This window comes from Pararge aegeria, chromosome 8 (assembly GCF_905163445.1).
Source record: "Pararge aegeria chromosome 8, ilParAegt1.1, whole genome shotgun sequence".
NCBI classification, from domain to species: domain Eukaryota; kingdom Metazoa; phylum Arthropoda; class Insecta; order Lepidoptera; family Nymphalidae; genus Pararge; species Pararge aegeria.
In genome coordinates, this window is record NC_053187.1 from 3,308,129 (window position 1) to 3,323,307 (window position 15,179).

The 15,179-nt window shown below is 37.0% G+C and overlaps 1 protein-coding gene across 1 annotated transcript in view; it reads left to right on the plus strand.

Annotated features, from left to right (window-relative positions):
* Positions 1-15,179, plus strand: part of LOC120625551 (all trans-polyprenyl-diphosphate synthase PDSS2) — a 31,397-nt gene that overhangs the window by 15,736 nt on the left and 482 nt on the right. Inside the window, exons 4-6 of the mRNA XM_039892604.1 lie at positions 4,214-4,350; positions 13,462-13,622; positions 14,515-14,706. Of these exons, the coding sequence (XP_039748538.1) occupies positions 4,214-4,350; positions 13,462-13,622; positions 14,515-14,706 (490 nt within the window). The remainder of the gene's footprint in view (positions 1-4,213; positions 4,351-13,461; positions 13,623-14,514; positions 14,707-15,179) is intronic.

Consider the following 15,179-nt stretch of genomic DNA (forward strand, 5'->3'; position numbering starts at 1 on the left):
TACTAAGAATTATGTTCAATACAAGCTACATAAATATTACATGCATTGATAACGCATTCTTCACTCACACTTTCGGTCACGCAAAGTTTTTATAACTGAACGAATTTTTATTCACTTGCGAACTATTAACGCCTTTGAGTGTTTTGGTTTTTTATTCCACTACAAGTTCCTACACGTGGTGCTAAGTAATGAAGCAGTTTTAAGATTTACAGTATCTAAGTATATTATATAGAGAAAAGCATTTTTTGGTTTGTTTGTACCGAATAGGCTCCGAAAGTGCTGGACCGATTTTAACCATTTCTTCACCAAAAGAATGCTTAACCATCTCGAAGTAATGTATTTTCAAAGTGTTGGAGATTTTTAAGAAAATTGCAATAATGTACAAAGTAGCAAAACTTGGCCTATAAAATTCGTGACTTAGCGTGCGCTGAGAAAACTATTGGTGAAACATAAAATTGACGTACTCATTAGTACCTACAAAAAAGTCCACGAGGAAATATATCTAACTATCATAGTAAAGTCATATCATAGTAAGTTTTACACCACCTGTCCGCTCTCGCTCATCTTATCCTAATCCAAAGGTTGCCTGGCAGAGATCGCTACTAAGCTTTAAGGCCGCCATTTGTATTCTACTTCTGTCTTTGTATTTCTATTGTTTTTTTTATTTTACTAACTTCATAGTGGTGTACAAATAAAGAGTTAAATAAATAAATAAATAAAATAAATAAATTCGCAATAGCTGCTTTTATGTTCTTTAAATTTTTTAGCGCGCCGATAGAATCAAAAGAGGGTTCACTTGTATGACAGTACGTAGTCTTCATATCCAAATAAATAGTTTAATCATCAAGGATATTTATGTAGCAGTAATATACCTACCCTTTAATTCATTCAAATCGGGTCCAGCGGCTCCCTCAGACTCATTTGATGTCTTCCGTCCACGTCGTCGGGGGTCTATCAACGCTGCGTTTACCTGTACGACGCCATTCCAGCAGCTTATAGCCCCAAAAGTTACATTGATTAACCGGGCTAAGTGCCCATTTGCCCACCCATTGCCATTTCAACTATACCTGGTTCTTACACAGATCTTCTCATTCTCTCTCTCTCTCCATCGCCCGCTAAGTGACCATAAGCCTTATCAGAACTATGTCTAAAATAAATTAACTCAATCCTCTAAAGTATACAGATGTATACAACATACGTGTATAGACGATATCATGCTGTGAATAAATCGCGCTTTCAGTCCGTACCAAACATTAGATTGTGCCTACGACCTCAAAGCCCGGTGTGTGGTAATTAAATCTTGCTTTATAACGGTTCGCTCTCTTTGATAGCGTGATTCCGCATTACGAGTATATCTACCTTTCTCAACACTGTACCTTTATTCTTCTCACTTTTATGGTAATTTGGACGATTTTGAAATCAACTGGTACTGAAAATTACTGAACATCTTCATATTTCTGTCTATTCATGAGTAAACGATCGTAATGTTTTATTGCATAGTTTGAGTTAAAGTAGTTCAGGGCTCATACCTATTGGCATATACATAATTTCAAGAAGCGGTGATAGCCCAGTAGGCTGGACTTCGACTTTACTTTCGCGAGAACGAGTTCGAGTCCCAACCTCTAACGTTTCTTAGTAATGTGCGTTTTAGGCAATTAAAACATGACTTGCTTCAACGGTGAAGGAGAACATCGTGAGGAAACCTGCATGACTGAGAGTTCTCCTTAAGGTTCTCAAAGGCGTGTGAAGTCCACCAGTCCGCACTGGGCCAGACTGGTGGACCGTCTCATTGAGGAGGAGACCCGTGCCCTTATAATGATGACCCAGTGGGTTAAGGTTTTGGCCTCCTTTCCGGAGATTCCAAGTTCGATCCCCAGCACGCACCATAAACTTTTTAAGTTTACGTGTTTTTTTAATTTAAGCACCTAATTAAAATATCACTTGCTATAACAGTGACAGAAAACATCACGAGGAAGCCTGCATGCCTGAGAATTGTCCATAATGTGCTCAATAGCGGGTGATGTCCACCAATCCAAACTTGGCCTGCGTGGTGGATTTCGGCCAAAACACTGCTTTTTCTGAGAAAAGACCCATGCCCTGTAGTGGGCAGGTAATGAATTGATGGACGAAGTCGCGGGCAACAACTAGTGTTACAATACATCGTAAAGTAGTTGGGCCGGAACCATTAAGAGATCTTTCGGCTAAAGTAAATTAAACACATGTACATAACATACGGGTGCGGACGCGAAAGTTTAACCCGATTTTGCGAACCGGTCGCCGTACAAACTTACGTGATGACAACATTATGTTAGGTGTGGTGAATGGGGACAAAAAATGACGGTCAAGAGCGACTCATATGCTGCGAGTGATTTTTATTTAACTGTTAATTTAAAATTTGTGAACGCTAATTTTATTAACACGCTTTCACTGCCTATTCATCGTATGTCTGTAATGTACCAGCCTACGATCTGCGTGTAAAAATTTTATATGAACTCATATAACGGTTATATGTGTGTCATTTCATATGGACGACCAAACGTCAAAATTTCTCTCTGAGGACTTTTTTTCTCTTCATGTTAGGAGATTGATTTCAATCAAGAGGAATGTAACAAAAAATTCCTTGGTAAGTGATGATTCTAAGTTGGTAGCGGCCTTATATGTATAGGGTTATGGCTGTTAGGTTTCTACACAGTAACGGACCTGAACGCTTAATCGTTTAGCGGCATGTTACCTGGCTTGTTTCTGCGAAAGTTTATTCATTCAGCATCATGATTAGCTTATACACAGTTGGACTAAAGTCCTCTCCCAAAGGAAGGCTCATCACGATGGCCAGATGGGTTGTTGATCGCTGTAGAAGGTACCAGTAGCACCGAGCAAGCTGGTGCCCGCTCTACGCTATATTTATCTAGCTCTATTCCCTTAGTCGTCTCGTACGACATTCGCGAGAAGAGAAGGGCTTGTGACAACTGTATCTGGATCTGCCATTAGCACACGGCACTCAACTTATTGATACCACCTTAACTCTTATCGCGTTGAATTACTTTGACATACCTACGTCCGGTGGCGTGCATACAAGGTATGTACAGGGTATGGGGCCTAAGGGGCCAAATAATATAAAATGAAATAAATCTCCAGTACTAGTTATAAAAAAACTTAAGGATAGGCATTGTAAGAGTTATGAAAAGCCTACCCTTATGTTTTTATAACTCGTACTGGAGATCTTCTTCATTTTATATCATCTGCATACCCTGTGCATACCCACCCAGACAAAATACGTTGGTTTATGATAGATTACCTTTACCCACTAATTAGGTAAAGTCAGTTAAACTTCAGTAACTTGTAATGACAGCGAAAGATATAATCGCAAATAAAATATCGTGCTTCTCCGAACAATAGATAATTATAAGCGATTAACCTTATGAGATTCTTTGGTAAATAATCATTAAATAGGTTTCTGTGTTAAAGCCATTGTCTTTTGCATTAGAATAATTTGTTGCAGTATAATTTCTAGATCTTTCTATATGAAGATTCTTTGAATATTTATGTATGTTTAGTGGTATCTCACATCAGGACATACTCGTTCGTCTTATGTAGGGTTTTCTCCACGGTCTTGTTCCACGTAGGTACGGCAAGCGGCGCATTGGGACTTATTTTATGTCATATTCTGTAACCTATATCTTCCATAGCCACGTTTTCAAACCTGGGGACCCAGTCCAGCAATCTGAGTGCTCTGAGTCCAGAGATTATTTAAGCTATCATCAGTAGCCTATAACACTTCACTGCTGTACTAAATGCCTTTCCCCTCTCCCATAATCACCACGCTGAGCAGACGCGTTGGTGATCGCAGTATATAGTAGTCATAGGACGCTTCGTAAGGCACCCTAGTTTTGAATAGTAATTTTTACTATTCAAAACTAGGGTGATTAATAACTTATTAGGTTTATTTCTTTACGTTTTCAATGCTGAAGCCCCAGTCCAGCATCCTGAGTGCTCACTGTCCAGAGATTCTTCAGCTATCATCAGTAGCCATACAGTACATATAACAGTTCACTGCTGGGCTAAACGGAAGAGTTTGCCACGCTGGGGAGACGGGTTTGTGATCGCAGTAGATGGTAGAGAGAAAAGAAGGGGTGCATACAAGTGTATTTTGATCTACGGTCACCGGGAGGCACGTTTTCATTGACTTTGCTAAACAAATATGTCCATGTTTTAGGAACCAGGAGCTAGTCGAACTGATGTCTTCAGCAGTGCGAGATCTAGCTGAAGCAGAGTTCCTTGGAGATAGAGACGAGCAAAATAACCCGCTGCCTTCGCGGCCCCTGCCACACGACCAGAGAGAGGCAGCTACAGGTAATTCGCTCTCTATTTAACAAAAAAGAAGTTTCTATCAAAGCACAATTCTTTAAACTCTCTAGGTTATGCCATATGAAGAACGTTATCCTATCGCATCTATTATATAGGTTATTTTTAATAGTTAGATTAACGGACTAAGCAGGTGGACCCCCTGATGAAAAGTTTGTGGATGTTAGTGGAAAGGCATCATTTAATAACAAAAATTTAAAAAAATAACACGAGGTATTTATTTATTTAGAACAGTTTGAAATAAAATTATAAATATAACCTAAAATAAACTATTTAAAAACTAAATAAAATCTAAAACGTCCTCGAAACCACCGCAGCGAGGCACAGTTCCTAAGATGCTGGCAGCATTGCCCAAATTGCCTGTTCTAAATAAAAAAATAACTGTATAAAGATAGAAATTGCACAAGGACTACATATCCACGTATGATAAAAAAATTAAAAAGTAGAGCTGAGTAGGTCCTTAAAGAAATAACTGATACGAAAAGATACAATACATATAAATGTATATAGTATAAATAAATACAATAACTAGCTGACCCCAGCGCCATCTTTCGGGCTGATTTGTGAATCTAAACCATCCAGGGTGCCACCCAAACGCATACCGAAAAATTCATTCAAATCGGTCCAGCCGTCTAGGAGGAGTTCAGTGACGTACACAAGCACACAAGAAATATATATATAAAGATATATGAACGGCATGAAAGATATATACTAATAAACTTATTATATAGAGAAGCCAGATAGTGCTGCTTCAGCCTTGACTTGAACACTCTCGGGGATGGGTTATCACGTAGAATATTGAGCATCGCTTAGAAACAGAGCGTCATTTAGCAGGGCATGTAAGGAACACGTCCTGCAATTTTCCGCCCTATGTTCATTAATTAATCCATTTGAGGCGTAGGTGTTGAGCCTTATGTGTTGTTATTATCCGACTACTACGCCCTTCAGAACACAGCATGGCAATAATGTTGTTTTGTATTAAGCATGGTGCTCGAGCTAACGAGCTCTATCACAAATAGCTCTATTGCTTTTTTTCTTCAAAGTATAGAAATTTCTACATACTCGTATCTAATACCTTTAAACGAGCAACTCTTTTATATACCTACGTATATATATTATTTTGTATAATATGAATCTCAGACACACCTCCAACGATTTTCATGTAATTTAGTATGCAGAGGACAATAATTCCACGTAGCTAGTTTTAAAAAGTATTTTCGGGCATTGAAAAACTTCTAAAATATCATTAGAATGTTATGGTAAATTTCTTTACCATACATAAGGTTGTAAATAGCTCAGATGGGAAAACGGGCGGTCCCGAAAACAGAGAAGAACCCAGCTCGAGTCCAGGTGATTGTTTTTCCCCTTTTTTTTCTCGGTATTATTTTTTATTCACTACAATAAAAAATACTTTACTTATAATTTATACGTGTTTTATATAGATATCTGAACTCTAACAGTATAACGCTAACCATTATATATTCAAACGACCGATAGGTGCTTACGCGTGTTTGCTTTGATGAACAAATAGGTTAACTCTGATCCTATTTGCATATGATTTAATGAGCGAGACGTGCTCACATCTGCCAAGACGTGTTAGCACAAGCAACTTGGGTACTCATTCAATGTGACGTATGAAATTCAAGTGTAAAACTCTATTAAGGGCCACACTGTAAGGTACGTTCAAGGGGGAAGGGTATATCCGAAATTCATGCTGGTTTTTGCTACTACAGTTTGCCCGCGTCCGTCATTCGCGTTTGTTACGGATTTTTTCGATTCCCGTGGGAACCGTTTGGTTTCCTGGAATTTCAACAAACTCTCATCAAAAATCAAACATAACGTACCTCATTGTAAAATAAAAAATGGATGTATACCAGTACCTACTAAAAGTACCATATATTACTTTACGCCTTTTCAACTATATATATCTTTGCCAAAATCAAATCGATTGTTTTTTTTGTTTGGTCGTGAATCAAAGATAAACAAACACACACATTTGCATTTATAACACATGTTAGGATAAATTGACAATATCTCTTTCCTACTTCTAATATGGGCAAAGTGCGAAAAAAGTCATTGCAATACGACTATTATTCTTATGAAAACGAGATATCTAAAGATAGTAATTAAAATATATATATTTTTTTGAAATTAAAATAAAAAAAAAACGTGGCAAAAAATAATTACGAAACTTATACGAAACCAAACTAAATTGACAAGTCTAATAGTAGTGCCCCTTTTCTCAATGTTTAGCGTGGATGACTGATGGGATGGCACTATATACGAGTATCTTATGTTAATAAAGTTTAGACATACGTAGAACGGACGGTTTCAAACCAAACAAGTGCGGACATGGCCCAGGAACAGAAGAAGATAGTTTAGACATATTATGAAAATTAAGCTTAATTTGCTATACCTACTCCGCGAAAAGAAAATTAAGCTTAATTTGCTATACCTACTCCGCGAAAAGCAGGAGAATCTGTATGATGTAAAGATTCTCCTTTTTTCGCGGAGTGTAAAAATTAATATTAATTAAATTATAATTAATATTAATTTTCATGATAGGTATATCATAGAATTCCTCAAAGTAACGCCTTCTTCTATCTAATTGTTTAGACATTAGTTTAAAACAGAACTGGCACCAATTCCAGATGAGAAACTAATCAAAACTGTGTTTCATGCTTGGTTACGTTTTAAAGTCCTAATAAGACCCTTGTCCGTTCTCCGAACACCTGATCAGTCCATAAACATGATACATCAGGATTGTCTTACAGCGTATTAATTTACCGGCCCCTTCGAAGTTTATAATAGACCTGCAAATTTACACCAACAACAAATAATCTTAACAATTATTCAATGTAAAGTCAACATCTCCTGAGGATGCCCCGCTTTCGGAGCGAAACGTGCGGATCTGTTTGGTGTGGTGTATACGAATTGAAGTAATTATAAATAACACCATACAGATTCTCCTGCTGTTCGCGGAGTACAGAAAATTAAGCTTAGTTTTCAGAATATATTATGGATTTCCGCAAAGTAACGCCTGCTTCTATCCAATATCCAAAATTTACACCAGTCAAAACCAACATTTGCATACTAATTCTGTGAATAATAAAACTAAAAGTAAATTTCCGATCCGATACTCAATTTTGTTTTCATCATCTTAAAGTCATTGAAGGAGTTTTTCAACCCATTATCGACAGGGCATGGGTCCCACAATGAGAAGGGTTTAGGCTGCAGTCCACCATGCTAGCTCCGTGCGGATTGGTGGATTTCTCACGCCTTTGAGAACATTAAGAAGAGCTCTCAGGCATGCAGGTTTCTTCACCGTTGAAGCAATTGTGTAGACCAATATGACGTTAGTTAGTTGAACTTACAGATTTTAAGGTGCAAACGAATTGGCAATGATAGCATTATTTCTGTTAAGAATCTCTATTGTGTCGGCTGCCATAAGGAACTGTGTCGCTCGGGCAAGGCGCGTGTGTTGAGAATACGTAATTGCCTCATACAGGCTACTGGTCACTGTGTCGATCTAACGATACATATCTATACTATTAACTTGCGTTTCTACGCTACTTCGTTTCTAAGAACACTCTAATAAGTCCCATACAAACGTTTTAGGGCGTGTTTCTAAATAGTCTTTAACCTTTCTCCGGAAATCGGCTATAAAATGCAATTTCAAATCTGACCTATAAGTTGGATATTAAAATAAGTGCAAGAGATAAATAATGGATTAAACTCAAAAACAAAGTATGCGATTTAAAAATTCTTTCACCTATAGAAAGATACAAACAGCGAGTAGCATGTATTATGTTATTTAAGTTATAGTAAGATTTCTGTCTAAAATACTGGTATTTGTAAAGGCGCTATATCGTGCTGATATATACGTCTAGTACAAGAATATTGTTTATTCTCGGAGTTACTCTTATCTATATCTTAAACGGCTACAGTGACATATTCAATTTAAAAAAAAAATAAATTAAGAGGTTATCTACATAAAATATAAAGCCTTACAAAAGTATTATTACATCAAGATAACCTTATGCCCGTTATAGCACGTTACTTTGCCACAAAGTTTAGGAGACAAGACTGTCTGCAATTATAATAGCGTCTCAGACGATATTGTAAAAATAAATTTTGTGGAAGGGGAGTTTACGTCTGTAAGTAACGTACCTACGCGGCTCAATAGAGTTTGAATAGGTATAACATTTAGCTACTATCAAAAGTAAACGCGTGTAAAGCTGCGTTGAACAGCTAGTTCTGCTATGAAGCGGAAGAGTTTGTATGTTTTAATTTTATTATAGTGTCATCAGGGAAATTCCCAACAACCGGTTTGCGCGTCAAGTAGAAAAATTTCTTAGTGACGAGTCATCTCATATAAGTGAAAGATTATGGTTGCACTACTGCAAACTCGTTTACACCTATGGCTTCTTACGGATACATTTATCTACTTATAATCCTGTAGAAATAAGTGGCCCCAGACTGTGGACTTTGGAACTCACTGCAGAAGTCCAACAGTGGACGTCAGTAAGTTTATATGTGATGCTAATGATCTTTCTTCTTCTTCTTCTGTGATCTGTAGAATCTCTTAAAGATCACGCAATTTACAAAATGGCAAGTGACAGCAAACTTAAAATATTAGTTAAGAAAATAAATTCTTTGTTCAGCAGCGGTGAAAGCTCATTGGATAGGACTTTGACTTAACTTTAAGGGTGCCGAGGGGGAACTTGCTACACTTACTTTTCTATGATTTTAAATCAAAAAAAATTACACACAAACACACACATACACACACACGCATACAAACACGCGCACCCCCACAAACAAATCAAATGTAACTAAACAACGGCCTCAAAAATTTATAATTCTTTTATTTTTTTTAATTTTTTTCTTTCTTTATATAATTTTGCCTGTTAATTAGTCAAACGTTTGTTATTAAGACCATAGATATAAGGAAGACACTGCCTCCTGTAACACAGTTCAAACTACTGAAATGTATACGTTTTTCTGATAAAATAAAGATAATTAAATAAAGTATTATTATAAGATATGTGCAAATAAAATAAAATATCACTTGCTTCAACTGTGAAGGAAAACATCGTGAGGAAACCTGCATGCCTGAGAGTTCTATTATGTTACATATATACGAGATGTCCTCTTAGATAGATTAGAATGGTGGTTATAATACTAGTTTACGAATGCCTTCTCGTATTCTGGGGTGTGAATGATAATGCAGTCGAAGATGGTAGCGGGCTAACCTGTTATTGGTACTGTAGTTATATAAAAACCATAAGCCTGTATCGGAACGCTAAATGGCTTGGCGGAACGTATTAGTCCTAGGATGGTAACTAGGAACGGAGTAAGCCTTTCACCAGACCAGAGATTATAAATTCAGAGCTCAACGGTTAAGTACTACCGCGATGCTTATTTGTACCGCCAAGCAGCATTTCTGTGTTCTGGTATGAAGGGCGTGGTTGCCGGTTTTTATTACCAGCACATGACGTTTATCAACATGTTGATAGTCACAAAGCGGCACTTTGCAATACATGTTCCTTGCTTGCCCTACAGAGCGTTTCCTTGTTAATTTTGCGATCAATTATTAGGTATGTCTTCGACGGGGATTGAACGTGGGAACTTCCACTTATAAAAGCACTGTGCACGCCACTACGCCATAAAGGTAGTTGAATACGACGGTTCTCCGTAGAAAGTTTAATATTCAAATTCAAAATGTATTTATTTCAAATAGGCCTGATTTATAAGCAATTTTAAAACGTCAAGTCAGTCTGTTTTTAGTGACTCTACCACTTGTTCGAAAGACAGATTCTACCGAAAAGAGCCGGCAAAAAACTCAGTAGATTGCTCTTTCTTAACATAATTTTATAGTTTATCAATCTTGAGATTTTTTTCTATCTTGATTAGTGCGGTGTGGCCTGTTTCCAAGCAGCCTTGTAGTAACGAAGATTGATTAAATTTATATAAATATACTAGCGGACCGCAGCGCCATCTGTCAGGCTGATTTGTGAATCTAAACCATCCAGGGTGCCACCCAAACGCATACCAAAAAATTCATTCAAATCGGTCCAACCGTTTAGGAGGAGTTCAGTGACATACACACGTACGGTAGAATTTTATATATATAAAGATTGTTTAAACTTTGGTCAAGGTAGATCTAAAAATTACCTTCGGTATTAACAGCAAGTTATAAAAGCATGTACCCATCCTCACATAGGATTTCTGTAGGTACTTTTCTCAGACGGTGTGGGGATATCAAAAATTTATGTCCGTTTCTAGTAAGACGATTGTTTATATCGAGTTTTTGTATATACAATAAACCCAGTAGGTATATGTTTTCTTTTTAAAGCGAGACCTAAAAGGATCCTGCTTTCGCTAGCGAACAAACCGGTATCCGTAAAAAGCAACGGACCTCAAACAGAACTGTTACGATGCCCTCAATATTTTAACGTTTACAGCTATTTAGATAGGCACCATTAATTCATAACACATTTACTTTGAATTCACGTTTATTGCATGCATACTAATAATAATAAGCTACTAATAATAAAAATAAATATTACTATATAATTTTTTTTTTAATAAATATTCTACGACAATACACACATCGCCATTCAGCACAATAGTAAGTGTAGCTTGTGTTATGGTTACTGAGATGACTGATGAATATTTTTATGAAGAATATACCTATAATATACAGATAAACATCCATACACTGAGAAACATTCATGTTCATCACATAAATATTTTCCAGTTGTGGGCCAATCGGCCGTCAAAACAATAAAGTATTAAAAACTAAAAACTGTGATTGTGAATATACAAATATATTTTTGTAGCCAAACTAATCTCAATGTAATCTATTCTAACACTTACTCGTATTTACTCTTACTTCTTGTAGGTCTGTTTGTCAATTTGCAAAGGCCTCGTCCAACCTTTTCCATTCCCGTATATCTTGGACCACTCTATTCCACGTTGCTAATTATATCATCGTAATATCATTACCCACTCCCACAATTAGAAGGGTTTAATGCCGTAGTCCACCACGCTGGCTCAGTTCAGAAAGGTGGACACCACACACCTTTGAGAACATTATGGAGAACTCTCAGGCATGCAGGATTCCTCACAACGTTTTCCTTCACCGTGTAAGCAAGTGATATTTCAATTGCTTAAAATGCACATAACTTAAAAAGTTAGAAGTGCGTGCTGGGATTCGAAATAGGTCCCCCAATAGTGAAGTCGAAGTCTTACCCACTGAGCTATCAGTGCTTCAATTGATAATAATCATTACCTAAGAATTTAGGGTTTGGTACCTAAACCCGCCAACCCGAATTTTAATAGTGTTATGGGCAAGCTTTTTTAGTACGTGTCGCATAGGAGCTATGTTATATGTACTTAAAAAGCTGTGACGTTAATTTTTGTGATGATAAACTTTGTTAACTCTCGTGGTAACATTTTTTCTCTCTATTCGTTCTTTATAATACTAACTGTGTTGTGGTGTACAAATTAAGAGTTTGAATAAATAAAAAAAGTTATACTGTGTATAGCGCACATTCGACTTATATTAGAAAAAAAACTACAATTATTTAGCCCTTGACTGAAATCCAAACTGCTGGTAAGTTATGATGCAGTCTTAGATAGTAACGGGCTAAAAGGTTAGGGGTAAGGAAGTTTTTTTAAACTTATACACAAATTACAAACGCATTAGAAATTCGTGATATATAAAAGCAATCGTGAACGCGTTAGGTATTTGAAGCGCATTATGTTAATGTATGTATAATGGCTCGTCGGTATTGGATACGAATGGAAATTGCAACAGAGAAATCAGATGATAAGGTTACGATAACTTCCTTCGGTTATAGGTTACGCTTTCAGGTTGCGACGCGTTTCGTTAATTTTGCGTAAATAAGTCGAGACTTATATTTTATCATCTCATATTTATCATATATTTGACAAGTAGATATTGGTCAAATATATGATAAATTTTTTGTCATTAAAAAAAAATGTAACGATCTTAAGCGGGAAAAATTACTCAGAAATTGTTTACCTTTACAGTTCTCCAAAAAGTCCGTGATAGCATATGTGTATCTTGTAATGTTTACTCTCTAAGTATATGCTTTTTTATTTTAACCAAAATTATAATAATTTGAATTTTAAGTAATTAAAATATCACTAGCTTTAACGGTGAAGGAAAACATAGTAAGGAAACCTATATGCCTGAGAGTTCTCATTAATGTTCTTAACGGTGTGTGGAGTCCACCAAAACTGGGCCAGCGTGGTTGACTACCCCCTCCTCATTGTGGGAGGAGACCAGTGCCCTGTAGTGGGCCGGTAATGGGTTGATATGAATGAGAATGAATGAATTAGAAAATGATACATTATTTGCCAAGGTGTTGTTATAAATATGATATAAATATAAACTTACGACAACAATACACACATCGCAATCTAGCGCCAAAGTGAGCATAGCTTGTGTTCTTTGTTACTAAGATGACTGATGAATATTTTTATAAATAATTTCCATAAATTATAATATACAGAAAACCGACGGCCGAATTGCGCAGTTTGCAGCGACCTTGCTTTCTGAGCCCAAGGCCGTGGGTTCGATTCCCACTACTGGAAAATGTTTGTGTGATGAGCATGAATGTTTTTCAGTGTCTGGGTGTTTATATGTATTATCCTCAGTATTTATGTATATAATTCATAAAAATATTAACAGGCATCTTAGTACCCATAACACAAGCTACGCTTTCTTTTGGGGCTGGATGGCGATGTGTGTATTTTCGTAGTATATTTATTTATAAACACGCAGACATTTAAAAACATTCTTGTTCATCACACAAACTTTTTCCAACTCTGGGAATCGAACCCACCGCCTTGGACTCAGAGCAGGGTCGTTGCCCTTTGCGCCAATCGGCACAAAGACGACAGATCACAATACAGTTGTCACCACCCCTACTCTTCCCGTGGGTGTCGGATGATGCGACTAAGGGAATGTAACGAAGAGCCGGCAGGAGCGTCCTCTGTGCTACTACAATCTACTCCGATCACCAACTCGTCTGACCAACGTGGTGTTCCAATTTCCTATTCCAGAGTGGGATTGCGTTCTTTCTCCATTACCCATGGCGGGCGTTGCTGGCTGCGCTCGAAGAGAATGGGTCGCTCGACATGTTCTAGCTGCCGGAGCTCTACTTGGCAAGAGCTGTTCGGCTGCTTTGAAGCTTGCTGGACACAAGCCCGCACTCCAAACACAGGTAAACCTAACGCCGACGAGTAGCTGCTCGTAGGTACTGCATTCCTAGTACTTGAACTCAGATTTACAACATAGAACAACAATACAATTTGTTGACCGCGTTGATTATGTTTTTTTCTAGAAATGCCGTGAAAAACGGTTGTTTTTCTGAAATAAAAAGTATATAATGTTAATCTCCGTCTTTACCATTAACTCTATGCCAAAATAACGTTGATTTGTGGTTAAGTTAGGGCGCGAAGTAAGGACAAACAAACACACTTTCACATTTCTTAGCAAGGATAATTGGAACAATAGCTGTTACCCGCGGCTTAACTTGCGTTGCAATATGAAAAAAAATGCTAGGAGAATTGTAAATCGACTATGAATGTAACATAACAGTACCTATTTGAGAACGATTGTGTAAAAAAGTTTGTATGACTCTCCAATAATCTTTTGTACACTATGTTACTCTCCGTCCTTTCAACAAACTCTATGCCAAAAAGTAAGTAGATTAGTTGTTTAGGACGAGAAGGACAAACAAACAGACAATATCACTTATATTATTATTTTAAAAGACAGACAAAAACACAATACTTTTATTAGTATTTAAATCCTAACTAATATTATCGCAATTATAATATTTATTAGTATTAAACATTTTTTTGCTGCTTGATATAAAAAGAATATATTATTTTGCTGGCCACTAGTTCGGAGTAACAATATATTTCCGGAAACGATCGTACTACCGACTAGCGACTGTATCAGGTAATTATTTGGCGCAGTCGGTAGGTCCGTAGATATCAGTTTGTCATAATTTAACTTGATTTTGTTTTACATCATTGAACTGCATTAAATTTTTCTAATCTTCAAGATTTTTGATTGTACTCTTATTACATTTGTCATTTTGTTTCCAGGGTTACCTCTTCGGTTGTCACTTAGCGTTAGCGTGGCAAGCTTTCTTAGATTTAGAAGCGTTCACTGGCCCTGAACCTGACAGCTTTTCTCTTGTAGGAGCGCCCCTGGCTTTTACTTTAGAAGCAAGGCCTACACTATATTCATATATTGAGGCTGGCAAGAAAAGCGTACGAGATGTTGACTATCATGAGGTAAGATTGTATTAAAACCTTTCTGTTTCTGTAGAGTCTGGAGCCTTATCATTTCATCATCATTACTTCAACCGATTGACCATCCACTGCTGGTCACGGGTATTGTGTAGGGCGTACCTAAAACATTGCGATAATAATTATACATGTGAATGTTTTGTTTTTATTATTTATAAATTTTTTGTTATTGTTATTGTTTGAGTTGTTTTAAATAATTGCTTTTTTTTTTTTTAATTCTTTATGCAATATAGCTATAGATTATTAGAACTTGTTGAATTATTTTTATAGAACGGGGAGATGAATTGGGCAACTGTAATGTCTTCACGGGGTGTGTTTTTGCTAAATAAATAAAATCAACGCCTGGACGCATGTCCAACTAGTTGAGGGCCGTCCAACAAAAGCTGCGTTTACCTGCGCGGCGTTGCCATTCAAGGGGGAACCTTGGGACCCCAACGTCCATCGGTTCTCCGAGCTAT